At 51.8% G+C, this 12,202-nt stretch overlaps 2 protein-coding genes across 2 annotated transcripts in view; one reads left to right on the top strand and one right to left on the bottom strand.

The window, feature by feature from the left end:
- The window catches only part of LOC141161099 (histone H2A type 1-like), a 129,027-nt gene extending 119,488 nt beyond the window's left edge, over positions 1 to 9,539 (top strand). The window contains exon 3 of the mRNA XM_073645872.1: positions 9,286 to 9,539. Coding sequence (XP_073501973.1) covers positions 9,286 to 9,539 — 254 coding nt within the window. The remainder of the gene's footprint in view (positions 1 to 9,285) is intronic.
- On the bottom strand, positions 8,104 to 8,529 carry LOC141161096 (histone H2B 1.1-like). The gene has a single exon (XM_073645868.1). The coding sequence runs from the start codon at positions 8,493 to 8,495 to the stop codon at positions 8,115 to 8,117; it is 381 nt and encodes a 126-aa protein (XP_073501969.1). The 5' UTR covers positions 8,496 to 8,529; the 3' UTR covers positions 8,104 to 8,114.
- Positions 9,540 to 12,202: the final 2,663 nt, after the last annotated feature.

Raw genomic sequence — 12,202 nt, 5'->3', positions numbered from 1 at the left:
CTGCTCTATATACTGTACACACTGCTCTATATACTGTACACACAGAACTATATACTGTACACGCTGCTCTATATACTGTACACATTGCTCTATATACTGTACATACTGCTCTATATACTGTACAGGCTGCTGTATATATTGTACACACTGCTGTATATACTGTACACACTGCTCAATATACTGTACACACTGCTCTATATACTGTACACACTGCTCTATATACTGTACAGACAGCTCTATATACTGTACACACTGCTCTATATAATGTACAGGCTGCTCTATATACTGTACACACTGCTCTATATACTGTACAGGCTGCTCTATATACTGTACATACTGCTCTATATACTGTACACACTGCTCTATATACTGTACAGACAGCTCTATATACTGTGCAAACTGCTCTATAAACTGTACACACTGCTCTATATACTGTACACACTGCTCTATATACTGTACATACTGCTCTATACACTGTATATACTGCTCTATATACAGTACACATTGCTCTATATACTGTACAAGCAGCTCTATATACTGTACACACTGCTCTATATACTGTACACGCTGCTCTATATACTGTACAGGCTGCTCTATATACTGTACACACTGCTCTATATACTATACACACTGCTCTATATACTGTACAGGCTGCTCTATATACTGTACACGCTGCTCTATATACTGTACATGCAGCTCTATATAATGTACAGGCTGCTCCTAATACTGTACACTCTGCTCTATATACTGTGCACACTGCTCTATATACTATACACACAGCTCTATATACTGTACAGGCTGCTCTATATACTGTACAGGCTGCTCTATATACTGTACAGGCAGCTCTATATACTGTACAGGCTGCTCTATATACTGTACAGGCTGCTCTATATACTGTACACACTGCTCTATATACTGTACAGGCTGCTCTATATACTGTGCACACTGCTCTATATACTATACACACAGCTCTATATACTGTACAGGCTGCTCTATATACTGTACAGGCAGCTCTATATACTGTACACACTACTCTATATACTGTATAGGCTGCTCTATATACTATACACACTGCTCTATATACTGTGCACACAGCTCTATATACTGTACAGGCTGCTCTATATACTGTACAGGCAGCTCTATATACTGTACACACTACTCTATATACTGTATAGGCTGCTCTATATACTATACACACTGCTCTATATACTGTACACACAGCTCTATATACTGTACAGGCTGCTCTATATACTGTGCACACTGCTCTATATACTATACACACAGCTCTATATACTGTACAGGCTGCTCTATATACTGTGCACACTGCTCTATATACTATACACACTGCTCTATATACTGTACACACTGCTCTATATACTATACACACAGCTCTATATACTGTACACACTATATATATGACGCGCCCCCTGGGACATATTCCTTTTTGAGGGGAATACCCGGCACCGGATCAGATGGGGGGTTGTAGTCTCCGAGCGGCTGTGACCCGGTCCCGTGCCCAGGGCGTCAAGCTAAGTGTTATGTGGCAGCTTTACAGATGTTACTAAAGTTCTTTTGTGTCGACTACGCCACCCGTTGGGATGCGGTCACTGTGGCCGCCGCTGCAGCAGGGTCCGCTGAGGCTGATGGTGGGTGCGCAGCTTGGTGAGATAACCCCCAACGGGAGGGGTATAGCCTCAGAGGGGACAGGCGCAGAGGATGGGGGTTGTGGTGGTGCGATGCAGCCGGCAATGAAGACAGACTCGGGTTGTGCAGTTAAGGGTGTTTACTTACTGCTGATGTTGTACTGGTCACTCCAGCTGCTAGTGACCACCCGAGCCGTGCTGCGTCCACCAGGTCCTGGATCCGGCCAACCCCCAAACAAGTCCAGAGCGTGGCCCTGAGCTCTCCCTCTGTCCTTTCTTCAGCCGTCCCCACCAGTGATTCACCTAGGTCCAGCTCCCTCGGGCCTTCTTTTGGGACACCCTTGGCCCTGGGTTCCCTGACCCTTCATGTGGTGTGCCTTCGGGGTGAATGTGGTGGGTGACCGTGACAGACACTGCCCACGGTCTCCGGTCTCTGGCTGGGGAATGTCTTTACCCCCACCAGCTTGGGTTCCGGTACCCTCTTGCTGACTCCTCACCCGGTGCTCTAATTTGGGTTCTTGGGTCCCTTCAGTCTTCCCCCTCTGGGTCTTTCTCTGCTCCACTCTCTCTCTCTCCAGGGCTGCTGTTTCCTTCTCTCTCCTCTCCAACTGACTTGTTCTCAGCGTCTGACCCTGATCTAAGTTGGTGCCCTCCTTATATATCCCTCTATGTGTGAGCTCAGGTGACCAGCACCCAATGAGCTCCTATCACTACCCAGACTGCTCCCCCTATCTGCCCCTACACTACATGGGATGTACCACCCCCCTCCCACTCCAGCCAGGAACAGGCTCGGTTGTACCTGCACATTTCTAAGTGGGAGTACCGTCGGCCTGCTCCTCTGGAATGGGATGTATGTAGTGCATGCAGTCTATCTGAGCTCAGTTCCACACTCCTTCCTTACCCGGGAGTGGAATATCACACCTCTGGGTTGAGGTGCAATACCCCTGTAGCAGCCGAATCCTCAGGGTGCTACATTCCCCCCTGGTAAATCACAGCACGTCCTCGGGCTGTAAGACAAAACACCAAAACATACAAAATTTTTATATGAACATATAAAACATATAAAACATTATATATATATAAAACTTTTTCATATAAACATTCTCGTCGTCTCTGGTTTCAGGTTCCTCCTCCGGACACTGTGCAACGTGTGTCCGGGAAAAGTACGACAGTCTCTCAGAAAAACTGGTTTTCCTATAAAACCGGTAGGGGGCGCTTTAGGACGCGCAACTATATACAGGGGAAGTTGGAAGTTGGCCGCTCTCAGTCCTCGGCCAGGTAGAGGAAAGGGAATGGCTGCTCACAGTCCTCAGCCTGTAGGATGAAGGGGTTAACGGGTAAAACAGTTCACTGGTCCCAACGGGGACTATTTTAGCAGCAACAACAGTTCCAGTTTCAGTTCCTTTATACCCCGATTGGGTAACTATTTACATCACCTGCTCTGCCGCACTCAACGGCGTCTTCCTCCTGCTCTTTGCTTATAGCTGGTTGTTACTTCAGACCCGTCCGGGTCCTCTTGCTCCTCCTCCTCGCACCGCAACTCCTCCTCCGTCAGGCGGTGTACGTGGAGGGCGTAAGGTCCTTTGGCACACTTGTGCCGGGTGAAAGTGACCTCGTCTCCGACGTAGAGGTCACGGCCTTTGTGACCTTCCGGCAGGTGGGACTCGACGTCTCTGCGAGTCACAAAAACGTCACCGCGGTTGTTACGGTCCCGAATAAAGCCCCACCCATGCTGCGGGTTGAACTTTATCACTGTCCCGATGGTGCGGGGACAATGCGCTGCACGGGGGTTCCTCCTAGTCCGGCTCTTCTGCTCCGCGCTCTGGATTTGGGCCTGTTGTTCTCTGACCCGCCTCTCCTCCCGTTCTCTCTTAAACTCTGCCAGCTGTTGACGGCAACACTCTGTACGTTCAGCTGCGGCTGCCCGAGTTTCTCCGGTGAACCCCATCAAATCTTCTCCCGTGGGGTCCCACACGAATTGGGCTTCTGCTAGAGGAGGCGAGACCCGAGCCACGGGCTTCGGAGCCGGGATTAGGGGCTCACACAAGGGCCCTAGTCTTTGCTGCCGCTCCAGCTCAGGGTACCCTTCGGGCCAGATGAAGGGCCGCCCGTCCGGCCATGTGAGCTGGCCGAAGAGGTCCTCCCCCAGGTGTGGCACCCTAGGTATTGCAGGCGCGGGCGCGGTGGTGGTGGCGCCCGGGTTGCCCAGGCCTTGCGGCCAGGCCTGGGGCACCTGGAAGGTGAAGGGCACCGTTAGGACGGCGGTGCCCTGGGCTACCTGGCCTTGCGGCCAGGCCGGAGGATCCGCGGAGGTAGGGGGCGCTGTTGGTGGTGCGGCGCCCGGGGGTACTAGGCCTTGCGACCAGGCTGGTGGTATTTCCTGCTTTGTCACGCTCCGGGTCGAGGCGCGTGACGTCACAGGGGTCGCTTCGGCGGCTTCCGGTCGGGGCCTAGTCCATTGCGGTGACGTGGCGGCTACGGGCACAGCAGGGGGACTTTCGGACTCTGCGACGGGGAGCTGGGGCAGGTAAGCGGTGTCACGGCTTGGGGTATAGGCGTCCCCTTTACCTGCCTCCATGCGTTCGGCTCCCTCCTCGGCGCCGTCTCCGGCCTTGGGTCCTCCTGCGCCATCCTCAGAGGCGGTCTGCTTCCTCTTCCAGGGTAGCGTGCTCCGTTGACTGGTCTCTGCTTGCTGGGCCATCTCCCGGCTCCACTCCGCCAGTATCTCACGCTGTACCCGGGCCATCCTCCTTGCGAGGCCCTCCAGGGCAGTTTGTGCACACTCCCGGTCTCGGGGGAGCTGCGCTAGGATCTCCGCTAGACCTAGCGGGGTTGTGGACTCTAGCAGGCTCCTGACCATCGGGTCGGTGCTGCTCTGCTCGGCTTCCGGCAGGCTCCTGGCCAGCGGGCCGGTGCTGCTCTGCCCTCCTTCCTCGGTCTCTAGCAGACTCCTGGCCAGCGGGCCGGTGCTGTTCTGCTCTCTTTCCATCTCCGGGTGAGCTTTTCTGCTGCTCCTTTCCAGGCTTCCTGCCTCCGGGTGCGCTCGCTCCAGACTGCTCCAAGCGACACCCATCTTTTCTCTTCTCTTTCGTCTCCTCCCACTTAGAGGGCGGTCCCGGGGCAACTCGGTGACTGTCAGCTCCAGGGGGAGTTCTTTCACGCTGACAGACACCTCCAGCATCACAGTCTCTGTTGGTGGGGGCGGTTTCCACTTTTGGCGCCATTTTCTGTCCTGGCCCACGATGGGAGGTGGCCTCCTGCCCTCCTTTGGCACGCCCATAATGGCGTCCGCTGCTCTTCCAAGGCGGGAAATCTGCGGTTTTGGCGGGAAGCGTCGCCCAGTGGCGGGAAACTCTGCAGATGGCGGGAACAAGCTGGAAATGGCGGACAATCGGCGGGAAACGACTGGTGATGGAGTCCGATGGCGTGGACCCTCCGGAACCGGCAGGAGTCTTCTTTCTGAGGTAAACTTGCACTTTTCTTCAGGCACGCAGTACCCGGGTGTTGCGGGCACGTAATCCTGCCGACTACGCCAAAGTTGACGCGCCCCCTGGGACATATTCCTTTTTGAGGGGAATACCCGGCACCGGATCAGATGGGGGGTTGTAGTCTCCGAGCGGCTGTGACCCGGTCCCGTGCCCAGGGCGTCAAGCTAAGTGTTATGTGGCAGCTTTACAGATGTTACTAAAGTTCTTTTGTGTCGACTACGCCACCCGTTGGGATGCGGTCACTGTGGCCGCCGCTGCAGCAGGGTCCGCTGAGGCTGATGGTGGGTGCGCAGCTTGGTGAGATAACCCCCAACGGGAGGGGTATAGCCTCAGAGGGGACAGGCGCAGAGGATGGGGGTTGTGGTGGTGCGATGCAGCCGGCAATGAAGACAGACTCGGGTTGTGCAGTTAAGGGTGTTTACTTACTGCTGATGTTGTACTGGTCACTCCAGCTGCTAGTGACCACCCGAGCCGTGCTGCGTCCACCAGGTCCTGGATCCGGCCAACCCCCAAACAAGTCCAGAGCGTGGCCCTGAGCTCTCCCTCTGTCCTTTCTTCAGCCGTCCCCACCAGTGATTCACCTAGGTCCAGCTCCCTCGGGCCTTCTTTTGGGACACCCTTGGCCCTGGGTTCCCTGACCCTTCATGTGGTGTGCCTTCGGGGTGAATGTGGTGGGTGACCGTGACAGACACTGCCCACGGTCTCCGGTCTCTGGCTGGGGAATGTCTTTACCCCCACCAGCTTGGGTTCCGGTACCCTCTTGCTGACTCCTCACCCGGTGCTCTAATTTGGGTTCTTGGGTCCCTTCAGTCTTCCCCCTCTGGGTCTTTCTCTGCTCCACTCTCTCTCTCTCCAGGGCTGCTGTTTCCTTCTCTCTCCTCTCCAACTGACTTGTTCTCAGCGTCTGACCCTGATCTAAGTTGGTGCCCTCCTTATATATCCCTCTATGTGTGAGCTCAGGTGACCAGCACCCAATGAGCTCCTATCACTACCCAGACTGCTCCCCCTATCTGCCCCTACACTACATGGGATGTACCACCCCCCTCCCACTCCAGCCAGGAACAGGCTCGGTTGTACCTGCACATTTCTAAGTGGGAGTACCGTCGGCCTGCTCCTCTGGAATGGGATGTATGTAGTGCATGCAGTCTATCTGAGCTCAGTTCCACACTCCTTCCTTACCCGGGAGTGGGATATCACACCTCTGGGTTGAGGTGCAATACCCCTGTAGCAGCCGAATCCTCAGGGTGCTACATTTACACTGTACACACTGCTCTATATACTGTACACTCTGTTCTATATACTGTACACACTGCTCTATACACTGTATATACTGCTCTATATACTGTACACACTGCTCTATATACTGTACAGGCAGCTCTATATACTGTACAGGCAGCTCTATATACTGTACAGGCAGCTCTATATACTATACACACTGCTGTATATAATTGTTGTGCAGTCTGTGCACTATATACAGCTGTGCTCTGTGTGTAGACGCTGCATTTTGTGTCTTCTCTCAGCAGTTCACCTTTTGCACAATAGTGGGGTGTACTTATATTACAGGTCAGGGAGGTGGCAGTCAGCGGAGGCCATCGCCTGTGTTACCCTTCTGGGGTCTCAGCAGCTCCAGATCGTCTCCACATCGTGCAATCCGCTTTCTGTACGACAGACATTATCCGGCAGGGAAGCACAACTGGAGTGCGGAGCTTCTCTCGGTTGGGAGGAGACGGGGCCCATGTTCAGTGTCAGTGGATAAAGAGGGAGAGGACAAGAGGAAGAGCAGAAGAGCGATCAGTACCTGAGCAGGAAAGAATCTCCTGAGGAGGATGTGATGACTGAGGATCTAACTGCATGCCTGACCTATACTGCATGCCTGACCTATACTGCATGCCTGACCTATAGGCTCCTGACAGCAGAGTGTAATGTTCTGAGCAATGAACTCTCAGCAATCTGCAATCCACAATCGTACGTGTCCTGTCACAAACCTCCTGCCTTTAGCTGTAGAATTGATCTGTAAATGGATTACTGGAAAACTGCTGAGGAGATGATCGGGGAGACATAATGAGATCTGCATGGGAAAGTAGAATTGATCTTTCTAGAAATGTCTCTTGTAGGATAAATCCCCGATCAGTATATAGTCCTCCACAATAGTGATTGTGATGCAATGTACTGAAGAGAAAGATCTGCTGCCCTAATCCCGAAACTCTACAGACTCCTGTATGTGATGTAAACGAGGAATAATCGCTGCACACATGCAGGTGTTCCCGATATCGGCCCGACATAGGACCACGTGTTATATGAAGACAAAGAACAGAAAATCCATCAAGCACTGAGCGGGAATTCACCCATTGGTAACATTAGCTCCTCCTCTTCCTCTGCGGATTATGAATTTCCCGCTCATTGTAGTTTCCACAACTTCTAAATGTAATGATGTAATTTCTTCCGCTGTGAAAAGAAGTGTCCGGAATTATAGATAAAATCTACACAAATGTCTCATGTTATTCGGAGAAACATGAACTAACCGAATCATGTTATACCGGATGAAGGAGACCCCGGAATATCAGATCTGGGGAGCAAGGGGTGGAGTAAAAAGCCACTGAACACAGGACAACTCGCTCATAAGATTACTGAAAGGATCAGAGCTGTGAAGGACTCATTCATAGGTTTCACTATCAGTCTAGGAAAGAGTTAATCAGCTCTACTAGCGCCACCTGCCATATACCCTGTGAATAGACAGAACACAGGAGCAGCCACCGCTCTGATGTAGACGGCAGAGGACACAGGAGCAGCCACAGCTCTGATGTAGATGGGAGAGGACACAGGAGCAGCCACAGCTCTGATGTAGACGGGAGAGGACACAGGAGCAGCCACAGCTCTGATGTAGACGGGAGAGGACACAGGAGCAGCCACAGCTCTGATGGAGACGGGGTGGTGGCTCTTAGAAGAGCCTTTGGGGTGATGGCGGAGCAGCAGACGGAGCAGATCACTTGGCGCTGGTGTACTTGGTGACGGCCTTGGTGCCCTCGGACACGGCGTGCTTGGCCAGCTCTCCGGGCAGCAGCAGGCGCACGGCGGTCTGGATCTCCCGGGAGGTGATGGTGGAGCGCTTGTTGTAGTGAGCCAGGCGGGAGGATTCCCCTGCGATGCGCTCGAAGATGTCGTTGACGAAGGAGTTCATGATGCCCATGGCCTTGGAGGAGATGCCGGTGTCGGGGTGGACCTGCTTCAGCACCTTGTACACGTAGATGGCGTAGCTCTCCTTCCTGCTCTTCCTACGTTTCTTGCCGTCCTTCTTCTGAGTCTTAGTAACGGCTTTCTTGGAGCCCTTCTTGGGCGCTGGCGCAGACTTGGCGGGATCAGGCATGGTGAGTATACAGCGATCACAACTCCGAGAAGAGAGAACAATGTTCCTGCTCCTCCAGCGCAGCGGTATTTATAGCCACACATGCAAATGAGCACTGCCGCCTGCTCCTCTCCTACTGGGTAAGAAAGTCATGTGACCTGTGTAAGCTGCGCCCTCTGCGTCTTATTGGTGTTTCCACACAGGGTCGGCTCCAGGTTTTTATGGGCCCCGGGCGAAAGAGTCTCAGTGGGCCCCTTTAACACATACCACATTCATGATGCAGAGATACGGAGGAGATATATATATAGTACAATGCAAAGATTTCACTTCTTACATTACATGAGTGATATCTATTGTAAATTCCACAATAGCTCAGAAACCGGTGAATCGCTCCACACAGAATACTGGCCCCAATATAAGGCTCCATACAGAATACTGGCCCCCATATAACGTTCCATACGGGATACAGGTCCCCTTATAACGCTCCATACAGGATACTGGCCCCCATATAATGCTGCATGCAGGCTGTTACCCCCCACATAATGCCCCATACAGGCTGTCCCCCCCTTATAATGCTCCATGCAGGCTGTTACCCCCCACATAATGCCCCATACAGCCGCCCCCTTTTAATGCTCCATGCAGGCTGTTACCCCCCACATAATGCCCCATACAGGCTGACCCCCCTTATAATGCCCCATGCAGGATGCCCCCCCCCTCTCTTTATATTGCCCCATGCAGGATGCCCCCCCTCTCTTTATAATGCCCCATGCAGGATGCCCCCCCCCCCCTCTCTTTATAATGCCCCATGCAGGCGCTCCGGTCTATCTGGCCGCTGTGCTGGAGTATCTGACTGCTGAGATCCTGGAATTGGCCGGCAATGCCGCCCGGGACAACAAGAAGACCCGCATCATCCCCCGTCACCTGCAGCTGGCGGTGCGCAATGACGAGGAGCTCAACAGGCTGCTGGGTGGGGTGACCATTGCCCAGGGAGGCGTCCTGCCCAACATCCAGGCCGTGCTGCTGCCCAAGAAGACCGAGAGCAGCAAGGCGAGCAAGAGCAAGTGAGCGCCGCTCCTCCACATCTGTCCGAACAACCAAAGGCTCTTCTAAGAGCCACCACATCCTCCTCATCAGAGCCGGCACCGCTGGTGGATAAGAGAACCATCGCCTGCAGCGTCAGATAGAACTACACGATACATTGTTTACTATAGAGTAGAAGCATTAAATGCACAGGTAGATCCTGCTACATGTTACTGGTGTGGTGATGGTGCAGTGATCTAGTATATTCAGCAGTGTACAAGGGATGACTGGTAAATATTTGCGTATGGGACGGTTAAGCATGGAGTCCAGTCAATTTTTTTTTTTATTTCATTTAACCTATAAATTGGACGATTACTTTGCTTGGGTTTTCTGAGCTCCACACAATTCTCATGTAGGGGGAGAGGAGGTTAATTCCATTCAGTGCCGTTATCTGTATATTCAGTAGTGATCTGATGCTTCTCCGCTCCATCTACACGTGCAGGAGGCTCCTCACTCACCCGCGTATTATTCTTTGCGGATTCCCTGTGGTGTCAGTTCCGATCCCACCACAGACTAAGACAAGTCTCTCATGTTCTACCAGGAGCCTGATGTGAGCGCTGCGGGTCTGTAGTGGGGGAAGGAGCCGCTTGAGTAAAGCATGTGTGTGATCAGCAGTCACACGGCCACTAAGGAGTTAAACGGAGGAGGAAACCCCTATATCTGGTTACTACTCATTGCCTAAACAGATCCGCGGTCATCACATTGGAGTCTACATACCGGGTACACAGGGCGGCCATCTATCCAGCTGCCTCATGCAGTGAATATTTGCTGCATCCTACACTGATCTGAAAAAATATCATGTAGCAGAATCAACACATTCATCTCATGGCAAGACTTGGATTTCTGTTCTGTAATAACCGCATCACAACACTGTATGAACAGAGCTATATGTATCACCACTTCCCCGCATCCACTGTGTGTAATAGTTATGTTATAGATCCATAAGAAGACACATCACATCACCCAAAGTCAGCGGTGTCAGCTCCAGAAGTGAAAGACTGCGGAGGAGACACACCAGTACATGTCAGGAGTGTATAACAGACACGTCCCAGGCCGTAACAGCTACCAATATTACAGGCAGCCGCACAAAGGATCTCGTACCCTGCACATACACTGAGCCTGGTACTAATCAGGGCCCAATAACTGCAGAATCTTAGGTTTTTATACAGAGAAAAAAAAACGAACTCCCCATTGGAGGTGGGGGCGTAATTGAAGAAAGGGATCCAATTGGAAAGGCAGGTTAGTCTTCCCTGGTCAGGATCTTTGTCCCCAAAACTGAATGTGCTGCAATCTGCCGAAAAGGTTACCAGTCTCCAGATCACACAGGGCACATCCCAGCATCTGGATAGAGCGATTACACTATATGCATCAACCAGTGACCAGAGCGTCGCTGAACCCCGAGTCTTCTATCAGTGAATACTGCTCCCCTAGTCCGAGAAACCTAGAGAATGTGGAGTTACTGGAGATAGAGATCGTTATAATCAACACAAAGATCGTCCTATACAACTGTTTACATTAACACTAATGGGTTAACTCTGATCCGGGATTCCGGTTAATGTCATGTGATGTGTATGGCGGTTGGTTCTGTGACTTGATGATTGGTTGGTTGAAAGATTTGAAATTTCCGCTTTGTGGCTGATTTTTTCATGCAGTATGTGGTCAGTACTGGCGACTGTAGGACGATCTGTGTTGTGTAACGATCGCTTGCTCTAGACTGCCTCTGGATACTAGGTCTCTAGGTTTTCCGGATTAGGGGAGCAGTATTCTGATAGAAGACCCGGGGTTCAGCGAAGGTTAATGGGTATAAAGACTGAAGCCGCATCAACCAGATGAGATGGTGTCTTGTCTGCTCCCCCAGTCTTTCACCTCTGGAGCTGACACCGCTGACTTCGGGTGATGTTTCTTCTCATTGATCTATAACATAAATATTACACACGGGTGTATGGGGAGGGGGTGGTCGTACATATATACCTCTGTGCACACAGTCCATACCCGTTGTGATGCGTTTACCACAGAGCATTAGATCCAGGTCCTGCCTGAGATGAATGAGTTGATGCTAGTTGCTACATATTTCCGGATCAGATCTGTGTGGGTTACAGGTGGCAGCGAATATTCACAGTGAATATCGATGTATGAGTCAGCTGGATGGATGGACGCCCTGTGTACCTTGTATGTAGACTCCTATTTGATGACCGCTCCGCCATCACCCCGTCTACACCAGAGCTGTGGCTGCTGCTGTGTCCTCTCCAGTCTTTTGGCTCTCTAGTAGTAATCAGCCATTAAGGAATCTTAGCCATATGCCACATATTCATCCATATGAGCATACTGTACCCCTATAGGCAGGTACACACTGTATGGGGGCACTGCGGCTTCTATAAGGGTCCAAGATCCAGCAAATCGATCACTGTCCATTGGCGCACACAGATCTATGTGTATCTGGGGTTCATTTTTGGTTTGGTACAACCAAAGGCTCTTTTAAGCGTCACCACATGCTCATAAGAGCCGGCACCACTGATATCGGCCGATGGTCCACACTAGTGTCTACTAACACCTGCTCCAGACCGTATATAGATATAATTATGTACACACGATCCATACTATACTGCGATCACCATGGAGCAGAGGTTCATGGCGTGAAAAGAATATTT

Source organism: Phyllobates terribilis, unplaced genomic scaffold (assembly GCF_046119375.1).
Source record: "Phyllobates terribilis strain yellow unplaced genomic scaffold, ASM4611937v1 Scaffold_9__5_contigs__length_417890890, whole genome shotgun sequence".
Lineage (NCBI taxonomy): Eukaryota > Metazoa > Chordata > Amphibia > Anura > Dendrobatidae > Phyllobates > Phyllobates terribilis.
The sequence above is the reverse complement of the archived record's forward strand: the minus strand, read 5'-3'. Positions and strand labels throughout refer to the sequence as shown.

Coding starts and splice junctions, on each gene's coding strand:
- LOC141161096 (XM_073645868.1), bottom strand. CDS start 8,495: ATGCCTGATCCCGCCAAGTCTGCGCCAGCGCCCAAGAAGGGCTCCAAG.